The sequence below is a fragment of the Corapipo altera genome, unplaced genomic scaffold (genome assembly GCF_003945725.1).
Source record: "Corapipo altera isolate COAL_440 unplaced genomic scaffold, ASM394572v1 112, whole genome shotgun sequence".
NCBI lineage: Eukaryota > Metazoa > Chordata > Aves > Passeriformes > Pipridae > Corapipo > Corapipo altera.
Window position 1 is genome coordinate 110032 of NW_020884899.1, and position 16241 is coordinate 126272.

The following is a 16241-nucleotide window of genomic DNA, read 5'->3' on the forward strand; positions in this document are numbered from 1 at the left end:
CGGCCCCCGCCCGGCCGCGGGTGCGCAGGCGCCGCCGTCCCGGGAGCTGTGGCCGCGCCGGGAAGTTGCTCTGGGTGTGCCCGCGCCGCTCCCGCCATGTCGGGCTCCTCCAACGTGGCGGCCATGAAGAAAGTGGTGCAGCAGCTGCGCCTGGAGGCGAGTGTGACCCGCGTGAAGGTGAGCGCGGAGCCGCGACGGGACGGGACGGGGCGGACGCGCCGCCATTTCACCGCCCCGGGCCCGGCGGGCCGGGACCGCCGGCTCCGACCTGCCCCGGCCTTCAGACCTTGCTCGGGGCAGAGCGCCGAGGCTTCACCCTGGGGCTCCGTCGGGGCTCCCCGGCCGGGGCGAGCCCGAGACGGCCGCACAGCCGCGTCCCCTCCGCCGCCGCCCTCCCGGCGCTCGGCCCGTCCGCCCCTCCCTCTCCGCAGCCCCTCAGGGTCCCAGGGCCGCTCCCCGGGGCCATGGACGCGTCCCGCGCGCCCCTTCCGTGCCCCCGGTCCGGGGAGCGTCGCCTTCCGTTGGGCTCTGGTGAAAGGGCGGCCCGAGTCGGGGCGCACAACAGGCTGGCCCGGCCCCAGCGCTGTAAAATGGAGACGTCGCCGCCAGACACACAAAGTACATTGAACTCGTGCCGTGCCGGGGTGAGACACGGCCCGTAACACCAGGGGAACTCTGGGCAAACTGCAGATACGACATACCAGTAAAAAATGCTACTTTTTGAAACTTTGGTCGTTCTGTTTTATGAGTTCGGAGTTACAGCAAAGAAAAGCAAGACAAAGAGTTTTTTCACTGTTCTGTTTTTAGGAAGGTACAGCCTGTCAAAAACCCCATACGCTATATCTCATCATAAGGATGGCTTTCCAGGGGAGGACGAAATGCCAGTTCAGTCTAGCATGTGAAACTCTAGGCTGTATTTTAAAATTATTTCTGCTAGAACAAGGATCTTCATCTGTTTAATAAAGCCATCTCCAAGACATTGCTTATCTGTCACCCTTCACGCTCAGAAGTTTAAAATTAAAATTAAACACACAGATTGATTCTTATATTCCTCAACTTCTTGCCTTTAAGAAACAAAAAAAAAATTACAATAAAATGGTTGCATAAAAATCTGCATAAGAATTCCTTATACTTTTCAATGTAGTTACATCCTCAGTAAAGAGAGTTCAGTGAATTCTAACACCACCTGTTATTTTGACTAGGTTTCTCAGGCTGCCGCTGACTTGAAGCAATTCTGCCTGCAGAACGCGCAACATGATCCCCTACTGACAGGAGTATCATCAAGTACGAATCCATTCAGACCCCAGAAAGTTTGTTCTTTTTTGTAATTACGTGAACTACTTCAGTATCTTTCAGTGGTAAGTTCTTGAATTACAGTTCATAAACTCTTTTGTCATTAAAAATAGCTGCCTTTAAATGAGACAGCCTTTATGAAAGGCACTCAGAAAAGACATCTGACTTTGGCAGCTGGTGTTGGTATAGATCCCCGTTTTGGGCCCCCTCCTCCCCTGTTCTGGTCACAGCTCTGTACTGGACACATGCTGCTCATAAGTATTACGAGTAGCACTTTGCTGTCAGAGCTTCTGCCAGTTTCTGCTGCTGTAGCAAAGTAGCAGGGCCACCTACTACTGAGCAGCTCTTTGGACTAACCTGGTTGTATAGGAATTCTACTCTCCGTAAGGGTATTATTTCCCTTTTCTCACATAGGATTAATCACCTGACAGCATATGTGGTGAAACCTGATTGTGGCAGATAAAGCAGACTTCAGTTCTTAAACTTTTAAAAACACTTCCAAGGACAGATTAGTGGTGGTTCCCAAGAAGAGCACTGACCCCTATGGGGGGATGAAGTGCCTTCCAAGCCAAAAGAAAAAAGTATGTAGTCCAAGAACGGTAGCAAGGCCCATACTCTACTCAAAAAACCTACATGGGTAGCAGTTTAAACAACTAGAAACTATTTGGATTTTCATTCCAAAACTTTCATTAGGTTCATTAGCACTACTGCTGTCACCATGGAGACTACTCACTCATCTGGCATTCCCTAAGAATTCTGGTGATTAGATTTTAGGCTAACCTCTTTAGAAGGGTGAGCTTTAGATCCACAATAGTCCCACCAAAACTCTTGAGAGTCACAATAACTTAATTATTTTGACCACAGTAAATGCATGATAATTTTATCATGTTCCCCTTTCCCGTTGCCCCTTGACTTGGATCTGTTGGGGATGAGAGCATAGATATTATTTCAAAGCACCCAATACACAGTAGTTAACTGTAGATCACAATCCTTAGAAATCTCATAGCAACTCAACCTTGAAAAATTCTGCTTTTGTAGTTGACTTCACATCTAGAAAACTGTAGTTTTCTAGATTTAAGTGTTAATAGGCAGCTTTATAGAAAGGTGACCACAGTCAAACTAAATTGTTAACTGGTCTCCCCTCAAACAGACTGTGGAAAGCTTCCAGAAAGGTTGTACTAACTAGCATGAATCACCTAATTTAAAGACCAGAGTAGTAACAGTATAGAAGTTGATGCTTCCCACATTCTTTTGAGCAGTGAATTACAGCAGTGTAACTGAAATGTGCTTTGGAGTTCTTGTAGCTTTTAAGGTTACTTCTATTGTGAATTTTGCCAACTACTCTTATTTAAAAAATATCCTTGTACACTGATTTGTGATCACACTACTGTAGCTTCATCTACAAACAGTAATGCAAGGAAGAAATCAGATTATCTGTAAGCATTACAGATTGAGAACTTATAAAAAGCCAAATAAACTGTACTTAATCAGTGACACATACAGTTCCCCATCGAGGTCTGCCAAGGTCTAGTAGTTCCTGGGTGTGGATGTCAGGAAATAATGTTTCCTCTGTCTCTAACACATATGTACATACACAGGGCATAAAAGGCTTAATATTTTCTTTCTCAGTTACAGCCTTTGGAATGGAACACTTGTTTCTGTTTTAGTTACACTACCTATATGTAAAATTCCTTTACTTTGCTGTATCTCCTGCACGACTTCCTGAAGAGAGGGGGTTTCTTAGTTGTAATTCCTGGTGTTTTCTCGATGAGCCAATGGCATTCATGTTTGCAGAGTCAGCACCACCTCACTGAAGAGGAAGTGTAGTTTGTTAGTTACACAGCAAACTCCCTGCTTTGCAGAGTAGGTGCTTCATGTTTTAGTGCGCACAAAGTGACGGGGAACAATTTTTTCTGTTCTTCCACCTAGTAGTTTGGCTTCCTGGAGAAACTAAGCTTCAGTTCTTTTGTAACAGCTTTGATTTTAAAAGTTTATTATTTAAACTAATGTTTTATAAAAGAGCTGTAGAAAAAGAGGATTTTTTTTCTTAATAGCTGTCCATGGCATACTCTGAAGAAATTAGAAATATGAAAATTAGAAATTAGAAAATGCTTCATTTAGCACTGATACCTGTCTAACTAGATTTTGGGTTTGTTTTTCAGATCTTTTACCATCTTCTCCTACTTGCTGATGTGTGTATGAGCAGAATGCCTCAAGGAGCGGCCTGGTTTGAAGTCTGTACAAAAGCTTAGCTTTAACGTGCCAAATCTAACTCTACAAGTGCTACTGTCGTCAAACCTCTTACCATCTACCTCTCCAAATGAACTGTATACTAGTTCCGTGTTTCTGTTTCATAAGGGAATCAGTTTTATATGCCAAGCAAAAAATAAAAGTGTCTTGACTTAGTCTGGTCTTGAAATTACTGTAAGACATTGATTAACTTTTGGATGTTGTGACACCTCACCAGTCACCGCATCCCTCTGCAGCAGCTGGAGAGCAGATAGAGGAGTGTCTAAATATTTTGTGCTGCTGCAAGTCTGCCTGGGGCTAACAGTTGTACAGAACAATGAGGCTTCAGCAGTACTATACTTAGAAGCATAACAGAAATAGAACAGAAAAAAATTTTTGACTGCTAATTTGTAATTCAGCTATACAGCTGTGCCGTATCACAGACATTGAATAAAGACAAAGAGTAAATCATCTTTTATCTTAATGAGTAATTCTACCCTAGTAGATGACTTACTCTGTGAGCCATCTTATTCATTAAGTAATTAAAAAAAAGCACTTACAGCTGCACATGAAAAGAAAGTAACTCAAAGAAAACTTGGTTTTTTAGCTGCCAGTGAATGTACCAACTTAAGGCAAAACAGTAGTTTATTTGCAGGTAATAGCAACTCAAGTATAGCTATGATGCTGAAGAAGCATTTTTAAAATTTTAATAGGGAAAATCCTGCTTAGACACCTCACACGTTTACTGAGCAACATTTTTAGATGAGATAGCTTTATGTACTTCCTCTAAGGGGGTTTTACAAATTCTTTCCCATCTGCCTTTGTTTCTTTTCAACTGCTTTGGGTATATACACCTCTTGTCAATATGATATTTACAAAAGAGATACCTGTTGAGTCAAGCATATTATTTTTGTAACTTCAGCAACATGGCAAGATGTTAATGAAATAAAATACCATGGACTTCCTGGATTGCAAACTGCCTTCTCAATGTTCTCTAGATAGGAGAACATTCTTGGAAAACTATCACCATACTGTCAGGGAACAGCATACTGTAAGTTAGAAAGAGGTTTAAAACATTTGTCTCTTACCTGTTAATTGAAGATGTCTCGGTTAACAGAGAAAAAACAGAACTGTAAAACTAGAAATACTTTATTTTGAGAATTTCTCTAACCGACGTATCTGCTGTCTTTGATGTTGTGAAGCATAATCTACTTCTACAGCACAGCAGCAATCATGGCAAACCTTCAGTGATTACAGGCTGCTCAAACATTGCCATGTTTTTCCTGCTAAACTGGAAAAAGTCACTGTCCTTGTCATGTTGACTCCAAACAGGAAGAAAGACACATCCTACTTGATCTGCTGCTGTAGAAAGTGTTATTGTTTGCAGTTTGTCTTTGCAGACAGATACTGTTCAGTATCATTAGAAGTCTGAAATTATCCATAGTTGAAAGCAGCTGCTGTATTCCTGGTCACCAGCAATTGGCAGATTTCACTTATAAGTGGAATTTTCTTCTACTTGTGTCCATTTCTCTACGCTAAAATTTAAAAGAAAAGTTGTTTACCAACAAATTCATGCGACAGGATATAAACAAGGATGATCACCCAGCTTATAGCAGGATAGGCAGTGAAATGTGTCAGTTACAGTGCAGTTGCAAATAAGTAGTCATGGTATATTCACCATCCTTTCTATTTTCAATTTTGACTTGCAATACAGCAGAATGTTTCTGCTTTGTCTATTTTGAGAAATAAAGCTCTAAATACTTCAGTTAAACACTTCTGTATTGACAACCGCATTTATACTGCTTTTCTAGGACAAGATTTATGGTTAGATTTCATGTCAGATTTATTCTATCCAAGCAGAATGATTATCATTACTTAGACATACCTTATGGATCCACTCATATTCTCCAAATTTGGAATCAAAAGTTCCTTTTTGAAGTGACCTCAGCTTTAACGTAAAACGTGGCCCAAGTTCTTGAATTCCCACTTTCTTTTCACTCTTGAATATATATCTTGGGGAAGAAAAGAATTAAAATTAGGAATCAAGTTACAAGAGTACTCCCTCTCATTTGTAAATGAGTTTTGTGGAAAACATCACCTGTGGAATCTGAAAAAGATGTAGTCTCGCTGGTTGTGAAATGTAGCTACTTGTCGTCCAATGAACTGAGGATCATGCGGGAAGAGAGAAGCAAACATGCGGCCAAGGGAATGGCCGAGTCGCGTCGTGAAATTGTTCAGGATCACTTCAGGGACGTGCTCTGTGGGCTCTTTCCCTTTTCGCTGCAGTGAAAGAAGAATGCAAAGAACAGATGGAATGCAAAAGGATTTTAATGTATTATCAGAGAAGAGTTTGACAGAGGAAGACGAGAGGGCTGATAACATGCCCTAATCATTTTTTCAAACACAACTGAAATTCATAGACAAGCAAAGGAGCAGCCGGTAACATAAGATTCTTTAGTTCAACAATATAAATTAAATGAAAAAGCACAAATAATTTTACATTTCCTCTCTCCTGCGCAAATTTCTACTCTTGGCAGAACCGGGTGTAGCAAATAGTGCAGTCTACCTGTCAGAGGAATATTCCCTCTGTACTAATACCAACTAAGAGCATTTTACTGCAAATTATTTAGGGCTAAGTAAGCAGTATTTACTACAGAAGAAGTGACAGAGCTATAAGAATAAGTAGTTCCTAGTCTTGAAAAAATCCTACATCTATTGAAACCTTTTCTACTGCTGATTTCTATATACCCTATTGTCTGCATGCTATACATGGGGTATTCCCTATTGATGTAGGGAATTTTAACTAAAATTGTAGCTGCTATTTATTGGCATGATTATAAAAATATGAGGCAGACAGTTACAGAAGTTCAGCAAATAACCTTGAAAATGGAAGTAGAATACACTAGTCCTTAAACCCGTTAGTTTACAAAAAAAAACTTTTAACAAGATCGGCTGAATCATACAAAAGTGCAGTTTTGATACCTCAAGTAGACTGAATGCATTCATCATTAAGCAACAGACTGTCCATTTCTCAAAATTTTTTGGAGTCTCACCTTTATTTCTTTGCGTAAACGCACACTACTCATTCTAAAATGAGCAGTTGGACCATCAGGCAGATGACTTAAAACAAGACCGTCTGTGCAACAAGTTAAAAAAAAAAGGATGGTAAAATTCAACATGTAATTTACAGAGGAACATTTTATGCAAAATGCAACATTAGAGTATTATATCCATAATCCATGCCCAATTTACAAGGTTTTGTTATATTTTCAAACATACATTCACAGACTAGATAACTAGTGTTCTAAATATGTCTGTTAAATTATGTTTCAACAGCTAACAAGAGTTATCCTCTATCACTTTCCCAGTTATTAATTGGTAATGTTTCATCTAGTCAGCAAAATGAAATTTCCTGGTCAGAAAAACTTGTTAATTAACCAAACTATTAAATTTACTAAAATAATAACAATGGTTATCCATGCATTACAGACTAAAAGAAAATAAAAAGCCAACCTATGTACACACTTTCTTTAATAATTCCAAGTTCCATAAGCCATTAGATAATCAGGGTGCCACAGTGATTTTTTACTCTCTAGTTTGCACAGTAAAAAGAAAACAGCACAGAGTTGATCTCTGATGCACTCTACAGAATTTTTTTCTTTCCTCAATAAATAGACAAAAGGTTACTTGGTATTTTGCGATCTTCATTAATGACAATTAAATCCGTGAAGTCCCTTGCAATACACTGTGGAATAATTCTTTTCAAAGCCAGTCCTCTTCGATAGTAGACGTGTGAGTTGGGTATAACAGTAGCCAGCTGTTCACAGAATCTCACTGTTCTCTGCAAAACAGGTGAATTAAACTGCAGAGTGGTAAATTCAGTGCCAAATTCAATTATTAGGGGAATGAAAGGTTGCTCATTTCAACTACCATCCTTGAGGATACATTACTTCCAGTATCTCCATAAATGCTTGAAGATAAGTTATTAAACTACTTCATTCAATTAGTGGAAAAACATTCATTTGCAGTAAAGATTGCAGCACACCAGCACTTGTTTTTTTTTTAAGGACTCTTTTTTCTTCCCTCAATCATAGAAAAGCAGGAAAATTTCAAAAGCATAACTTCCAGACTCATTACTTATTAAGGACACAAAGTTCACAGCATTTCAAAGTACAGTATGACTATTTCTTCAGGAACTGAAGATGTATGTGTTTTTTGGATAAACTCTCTAAGGTGTACTTTTTCTTCTATTTTTAAAGCATGTTTTTTTACGATTTTCACAAACATCAGTAATTTCTCCAGCTAGGCAATGTAGATAGATCACGTCAATACAAGAACATATGCATGAGGTTGTTTTTTATTATGAAGGAAACAAAACGCTACTAGAGAAGCCAATAGATTACATACATATGTACAAGGTTATTGATAATCACTGAATGAAACAACTGAAAAAAATCCACCACGAATGCTACTATTTTCAGCTTTATTTTATCAATCACAGTATGAAAACCTTGGTCTCTTATAACCACTTGACTGCTCATAACTTTCCAAGTAAAACACATACCCCACGAGGTCGGTCTGATGTTGTGATAAGAATCTTGGGAACTGTCTGTCTGTTGAAATATGGTGCAAATTCATCAGTTGCTTCATCAAAAGCAACCTGGAAGAACAGAAGTCTTGTTATTCCACCATGTACAAAATAATTGAAGAACAATTGTTCAATCTGATTTAAGTTTCAATTCACAAGATCTATTCGTAATTAATCATCCCAAGGCATTTTTAAGAATCCAGTGTGATGAACACGGGCAGCTCTTACTATCAATACCAGTAATGCAAAAGGCAATTATTTAACACAGATAATGAAAGAATGACATCACCTCTCAGTGAGGCCATCATGTGTATAAAGTAATTCATCAACGCATTAACAGGAGAGTGCTGAATATTCAGTTTCATCAATCCAGTTTATGTCCCTTCTTAGAAAAAAAACATTTAACTTAATAGTACATGCAGAAATTAAAGCAGTTACCTCTTCATCATTGGGATCTACAGTGGTTTCGTCATACACTCGCTGATTTTCAATAGTCTTTGGTATGGGTTTTGGAGGTGCCTAAAATACATAAGTTTATTAACATAACACATTCATGTAATTATTAAGGATATTGCAAATACCACATTCATACTACCATGATATTGTGTATATTTCTACACAGAACTGAAGTATTATTTATTTTAGGCCACTTTTAAAAAAAGACGTTGCAACATCACTTTGATTAAAAATATGCAGAGGTATTGGGACATCAGAGAGCATCGCATGGAGGAGAAGCATAACCAGAACAGTAGCAATGCTTAACTTCAGTCTAATTAAGAAACAAAGTTACAAAAACCCCCTGAAAAAATAGGAGAACGTTCTATCCCCTTTTCTTCCATGGAAGAAAAGAGCTCTACTTTCAACACAACACTTTTTAACCTTGACATTTACAATTTAATGACCAACAGCCTATAATGTTTACCCTGTTAACTTACAGTACTCTTGTGAGACTAATACAGAAACTCACATCTGACTGTCTTCAACCAGGTCAGTAAAGGAAGCAAAACCCTTGTTCATGGCTAGGCTTGGAATCCAGTAGACAACTGGTCTGGGCATAGTTTGGTCAGATCTGATTGTTTTAATTTATATAGAAATTACTATCAGAGTATAATTCCTAATAGCATCAACACAAATGCCATAGCAATCACAGCAGACAGAGATGACTTTTCAGGAAGGGCCTTCTTTTATGCCATTAGCTTAAAACTCACCCTGCCTGATTACAGCATCTTTAACACAGTAGAAACAATATTTCTTAGCTAATTGATACCTCTGCTAGACGACAGCATATCTAAAGGCTACCACAGCCAGCAACCACAGAGATGATAGAATTACTGAATGGTCTGGGTTGGAAAAGACCCTTAAAGGACATCCAGCCTCCCCCTGCAGTGAGCAGAGGGACATCTTCAACCAGATCAGGTTGCTCTGAGCCCCATCCAACGTGGCCTTGAATGTTTCCAGAGATGGGGCATCCACCACCTCTCCGGGCAACCTGCTGCAGTGTTTTATCACCCTCACTGTAATCGCCGCTCCGTTTCACTGAAGTCTGTGGAGATAACGTTCCCCTCACGAAGCTGAGGAGCCCCAGCCCAAGGCTGAGCTGCAGTCCCCAGGTGCGCCGTGCCCGCCCGCGGCGGGGCAGGGCCTGCCGCGCCAACACACCGGCCTGCTGCGGCCGGAGCCCTTACTTTGTCTCCGAGGGCCTCTCGCTCCTTCCTCCGCTTCTTCTTGGCGGCCAGCTTCTCCTGCGGGGAAGGGGCAGCGCTCCGTTAGCCAGATCCGCCAGACCCGAGCCTCCCCCGCCGCCACCTAACAGCCCGCCCCACCTTCCTCTGCTGCTGCTTCCAGCGAAGGAACATGAAGTGCCGGCGCTGCTTGTTCTTGATCTCGGACACGCTGAAGGTGGGCGGGAAGAGCACCCGCTGCTCGGCGGGCGGCCCGCCACCCTCGGCAGGGCCACCGCCATGCTCCGCCATGGCGCTGCCGCCGGTACCGACCGACCCCTCACCCTTGGCCTCTGACCCGCGGGGCGGTGCCGCGCATGCGCCGGGCGGGGCCCTGGGGGCGGTCCGGGCTGTGAGGGAGCGCTCGCGCGGGGGTCGCAGGAGCGGGCAATATGAGGAGTTGGAAGGGGCTCACAAGCGTCATCGAGTCCAGTTCCTGGCTCTCTACAGGACCATCCCCGAGAGTCACATCATGTGCCTGAAAGTATTGTCCAAATGCTTCTTGAACTCCGACAGGCTTGGTGCTGTGCGCACTGCCCTGGGGAGCCTGTTCAGTGCCCAAGCACCCTCGGGGGGGAAGAACCTTTTCCTGATATCCAACGTAATCGTCCCCTGACACAGCTTCACGCCATTCCCTCAGGTCCTGTCACAGAAAGATCAGTGCCTGCCCCTCCACTTCCCTTCATCAGGAAGCTGTAGACGGCAATGAGGTGACTCCTCCGTCTTCTCCAGGCTGAACAAGCCAAGTGACCTCAGCCTCATATATCTTCCCCTCTAGGCCCTTTGCCATCTTCGTAGCTCTCCCTTAAACACGTTCTAGTAGCTTCCTATCCTCCTTATATGAGCTCCTGCCAGTGCTGAGGTGTGGGGTGTGAGTCCCTTCCATCAGGATGGGCAGAGCAGTACAGCAGCAAGCTCAGACCTTTGAAAGAACAATTTGGGGGCAGGGAGGTGTTCGTTGTTTTTAGTTTAGTCTAGAATTTAGTTATTTAAATGCAGAAATCCATAGAGATTTTTAAATGCCTGGTGTTGAGTTGCTGCAATAACCTCAATAAATCATGAAAGCCAGCAGTGCTAAAGATTCCAGGGCTTGGCAGCATCATTCACCTTCCTTCTCTCTCCTCCATCTCTTGGCAGGAACTCATGGGATTTCCTGGATTCCAGATACCAAGATACAGTAACAATCTGAACTTTGCTAGCCACCAGTGCAAAACTGATGAGAGCTGTCCACGGCTGTGCTGACAGGCTGCGATGGAGGTAGGAGTTCTTACCATCCCCTGTGACCAGAGAGGCCCTAACTTGGGGCACAAGTCTGTGTTGCTCACAGTTCTGGCCAGCCACAGCTCTAAAGCAGTTTGATGCAGATGGCCTTAAGCTGAGACAGAGGAGATCCAGATTAGATATTACAAATATTGTTTTCACTCTTAGGGTGGTCAAGCACTGGGACAGGTTGCCCAGGGAAGTGGTGGAGCCACTATGCCTGGAGGTGTTCAAGAGGCATCTGGATCTGGCTCTGGGTGATCTGGTTTACTAGTTTAGGGGTTACAGGGGCAGTGCCAGGTGGATGGTTGGACTGGATGATCTTGAAGGTCTCTTCCAACCCTGATGATTCAATGGTTCTGTGATTGTGTCACCCTGAACTGCTCACAGTACTCAAAGCGAGGTCTGCCCAGTGCAGAGCAGAGCAGGACAATCCCCTCCCTCGACCAGCTGACGATGCTGTGCCTGATGCCCCCCAGGACAGGGTTGTCCCTCCTGGCTGCCAGGGCACACTGTGATGGTTGCTTGGTGTGCCGTGGATACGGCTGGGCCCAGGGGCCGGGGTGGCACAGCCTGCTGACCTTCAGGGACCTGCAGGGCCAGGCTCATTGCTCAGCAGGCAGAAAACGCAGAGATAAGATCAAAGTATTTAATAGGAATTATCGCTGCAATGTAATTTATAATCAGGGTTAACTATCAAACTGGGAAGCTTTGAGCAAACATGACACATTGATGGGTTTACGTGACAGTAACATTGTGGCCCAGCAGTGCCTGACCCTGTGCACACATTCCACATTCAGACTTTTGCTCACAGTGACTTAAGTGGTGGGGAGCATCTGCTTAACAGGAACCATAGGGATTTGGATGGTAATGTTCCCAAAAGTTATTTTTATTCCATTAAAATCTGTTGAAACTTGATGTTAAAATGAAACAAGAACTCCTACTGCAAATTAGAGATTCAATTTACATAAAGCTAGAAATGAGGTTTTCTGTTCCTGAGCTGATTGTCCTGCTTAGAGGTGTGCAAATGTTTGTGCACAGCAGAGACCATACTCTGTTTTATAGAAATTGAGTACTCAGGGATTTGGGGGGGGCTGGGCTAAATTAGAGGCATTTTTAATCTCAGACTACAAAATTCTGAGCCTCAGTGGGACTGATTATTTCCATTTGTCCCAAGGAATTTTTAAAAGCTTGAAGTTATCTACTAATTTTATATACAAGTACTATTTTGCCTTACTATGTTTCTCTTACTAGAAAAGTGAAAAAGAAATCTGTTACCATAAACATATGAAGATAATGGAAAAACATCTAGAAATAACCAGAACTAGCCAAAGTCTTAAACCTTGTTCTGTCCTATAAATGAATATTACTCTTCAACTCAACTTGCTTCATTGAGATTACATCTACTTAACACAGATGTAAATGGAAGATCAAAGGCCTCATTATGCACAACCTGATATTTTTCACTCCCATTTTTGTCAGGAGAAAATATTTCAGCGATCCTTAGTGCCTCAAGGATAAGTAGTTTCCATGGTAATTGAATTTTGGAGGATTTTGTTGAGAATATGTTAACCAAGGACTTGCTGTAACTTTATCTCTCTAGCTGATTCAGATGTCAGAGATTGCAAGGGTGTCTCTCAAAGTCATTAGCAGAGATTTTCATCACTGCTGTTAGCAGAGCACACAGGGAGTTCTGTGTTGTTTGTAGTTCCAATTTGCAATGGTGTTTTTGTTGGGATCACCGAGTTCTTACATGTGGAAAAAACACATTATCTTTTCTCCCTCCCAGCAAAAGGGAAGAAAACCACCTAATATTATTCAAATACTTTTCTTCCAAGGACTCACAGGAACAAAATAATGATACACAAAAATACAAGAAGTTCCTAAGGCAGGGGAGGAGCAATAAAATACACCAGAAACACATTGTGGACTTGGTAGAGATCACTGACAAGGTACAATTACAACGTCAATGGAAGGCCCAACTAATAAATGCATGCATAGTATTAGATTAATTTTTTCATAGGAATTCCAGGGTCTTTTGCTTGTTTTAGCTATGAACTCTGTTCTGTGCAAATAACATTTTAACCGGGATACTCTTATTTTACAACTTACATAGCATTGCCAAGAAACCATCTTTTGGAAGAAGCTGCTTGGTTAAAAGCAAAACAACCAACAAAAAGCCCCCACTAAAACCAACCAACCAACTAAAACCAAAAAACCAAACACCCCCTCCCCCAACAGGTAGCTTTAATTTGTGTAAACCAACAAGTTCTCCAGTGGAGAGTGATGAATGAAGACATTCATTCCATGTCAGCACTAAGGAATTTTGGAGGACACCTTTCTGTAAATTACCACTGACCCGGCTGCAGTAGTGAAGCATCATTTTGAGTTGTATCAACAGAGCACTATTTTTTTGTATTATGTCCTGTCACTTCAAACAATTGAAAAAATATTTTGTTATGAAGTTGAAATGACAAAAATTCATCTGGGGAGAGGAAATTAAGTTAGAAAATATAGACAGAAGTGAGAAAAGGGGATAAGGTGCCTCTGAATTCAACAAATTATTAGAGAACTCTTTTGGGGTTTTTTTGTCAGGGTTTTGGGGGTGGGGTTTTTTGCTATTTTCCTGTTTTGTTTTTCTTAATTTCATTACCAGAAGGTTGACAGGACATACTACTTGTCTTCAAGATTCATTATACTGAACAAAATGCCTCAGAAAATGCAGTGCTTCAAACCAAACAAACTATTGTCTATACTGGAAGAGAGATACGCCCTACATTGGATTTTTTATTTCTTTACACACAATACTGATTTTCACTTGAAAAATAATTTTAAAAAACTGTTGTATATGTGGGTTTTTTTAAATTATTAACTTTGACTATTGTTACATTGCCTTGTTAACAAGGCAAATGCAATTTCCCCTCGGAATCAGTGGGCCAGAATTCCTTGTGATTGTTTTTAAAACAGATAAATCATCAAGTGGTAATAGGAATTTGAAGATCAGAAGAATCTGAGTACAGTTTCTGAATATCTCTGGTCTAAGAATTCTTGGTGTGTTAGTAGAGCAGAGCACAAGGGAGAAGTGACTGATTTTTCTCTAGGATTAAATGTCCAATATCACACAGCTGGAATCAGTATTGTCATGGATGTAAAACTGGTGAGGAGAGAGGCAATTCAAGGAACACGAGGTCACACCAAAACATCACTAAGAAGCGAGGTGGCTTCTTAGGGTTCCCTCAAGGGTTAGCTTTGTTGAGGCTCACATTTATGACCCTCAAAACCTTCAGCAGGATCCTTAGGCCCTCCAAACGCTGGTGATGAAGAATCTACTCGAGCTGTTGAAGTCAGTGCTGTGTACTGCTGTCAGGGGGGCTCACACATGTAACAGCACAGGCTGATGGGGAGGGGCAACATGAGCTGGGGCCTGGCAGTGTTGTGGAGCACGGGGTCCTTGAGCAGTGCCTGGGAGGCCAACTGGCAGGAGCAGAGTACTGAACTAAGGTGAAGGCACTCTTCTTATCCTTGCATTCAAAGCTAGTTCTCCTGTCTCTTCATGGTGCTGTGTAGATAATGAAGTGGTACCCCAAAGGTCTGTTTTTGTTATGCCTGTAAACACCTCAGCCTTGAGACTGCAGAGCAGTTAGTACAGCTTTGATCATGTCTGAGCCTTACCAGGCCTCTCAAAACAAACATTCTTCATGCTCTCACTCGCAGCTTCTCTCTGGTAGGTGTTCCCAGGGACTGCCTAACAGCACCAACTGTGTAGCAAAGTTAGTGATAGTGGCTTTCCTTAACAGGTAGTTCAAAAGTTAAGTAGGATACAGACGACAGGACTTGCCAGCCTCTTGAGATTATCATCTTACCTTTCAATGGAACAATCAAACCACAAGCCTGCAGGTTTTCCTGAGGTGAGAATTGTCTTCATTCTTCCATTACCTTACATTCTAGCTGAAGCTATTGCTGTGTGCAGAATAAGATATACAGAAAATGCTGGACCAAAGAGCTAGTGGCTGGGGCACTCTCTTCCTGAAGGGATGAAGACTGGACTCCTGGTCAGGTCTCAATATTCTCCCTGTAGTTTACCTTAAAAAGTTACACAGCAAAGCAGGAAAAAAAGCTTTGGAGAATGGGTTGTAATCAGGTTCAGTCTCTATGTGTGTGCCCTCATCAGTGGGCTGAAGACTCCAGTTCCTTCTACGCTCCTGGCCTGATGCTCTGTTGGGGTTTTTTTGCGCAGTGAAGAAAGGATAATATGGTCTCACTGGGGTGAAATGGTCAGTGATGGGAGACACTCCCTGTGGCAGGGGAATCTGTCTTTGAGCCCACATCTTTTCAGCTGAGGATAGAGCTGAACATGGGCCCACCACAATATGCTGTCCTATGAAATATGGACATCTATACCATCACTTTTTGAGAGAAACCCTGCAATTGTATTTTGTAGAGATCCTAGGCCCGTGATGCTTGGTATGTGATACTGTACCAAGCCATCTGTTATCTCTGCTGTAGAAAAGCCTCTTGTTTACTCAGCTAGGCGTAAGCAAAAAATAAATGCTAAACTGCTTAGCTCTTCCCAGACTGTTCCCAGACTTAGGCATACCCAGAGCTGTTTCTCCAGGGGTGCATTTCATAGGGGAGCAAAGTAAAATTACAAGGTGCCTACACAGGAACTGCGTGAGTAGTTTTCAGGATCATCTGCTTGAGACTTACAGGCTTGCATTCCTTAGTGGATCTTGGTTACAGTCTTTTAATTTCAGTGTTTTCAGTCACCCTGGGCAATCTCTCTAATGGATAAAATGGGTATTATGCATGATAAAGTTGGGTATTATTTAATGTTTAGAATTAACACTAGATCTTACTACGTGCTCTCAATGCCTGTCCTCATCCCATTACTTAACACAAAAAAAAAATTATTTTCATATGCTTTTCTGGGTTACTCTTGTTTACCGTACCTGAGCTGTGTACAAACATTAAGGTGCTTATTGGAAAGAAGGCATGATGTCCATTATATGGATGAGAAAATTAAACAATTTTGTCAAAACAAAATTTATTAAACATATCTATGAATTTAGAATGCCCAGTGTAAGATACCCAGAGGTTATTTGGTGAATATTTAGCACTATGCATTTAAACCACAACTATATTCAATTAGG

At 41.9% G+C, this 16241-nt stretch overlaps 2 protein-coding genes across 2 annotated transcripts; one reads left to right on the plus strand and one right to left on the minus strand.

The window, feature by feature from the left end:
* The first annotated feature begins 10 nt into the window (after window positions 1–10).
* GNG5 (G protein subunit gamma 5) lies at window positions 11–3712 on the plus strand. Its single transcript, XM_027648903.1, has 3 exons — window positions 11–177; window positions 1203–1358; window positions 3456–3712. Exons 1-2 carry the CDS (start codon window positions 97–99, stop codon window positions 1326–1328), a joined length of 207 nt encoding a protein of 68 aa, XP_027504704.1. The 5' UTR covers window positions 11–96; the 3' UTR covers window positions 1329–1358; window positions 3456–3712.
* A 941-nt stretch (window positions 3713–4653) lies between these two features.
* On the minus strand, window positions 4654–10121 carry RPF1 (ribosome production factor 1 homolog). The gene is made up of 9 exons (XM_027648901.1): window positions 9934–10121; window positions 9796–9852; window positions 8549–8629; window positions 8087–8182; window positions 7210–7363; window positions 6576–6658; window positions 5621–5802; window positions 5408–5534; window positions 4654–5057 (listed from the first exon to the last, which is right to left on the minus strand). The coding sequence occupies exons 1-9, from the start codon at window positions 10081–10083 to the stop codon at window positions 5016–5018; spliced, it is 972 nt and encodes a 323-aa protein (XP_027504702.1). The 5' UTR covers window positions 10084–10121; the 3' UTR covers window positions 4654–5015.
* Between the last annotated feature and the right edge of the window lie 6120 nt (window positions 10122–16241).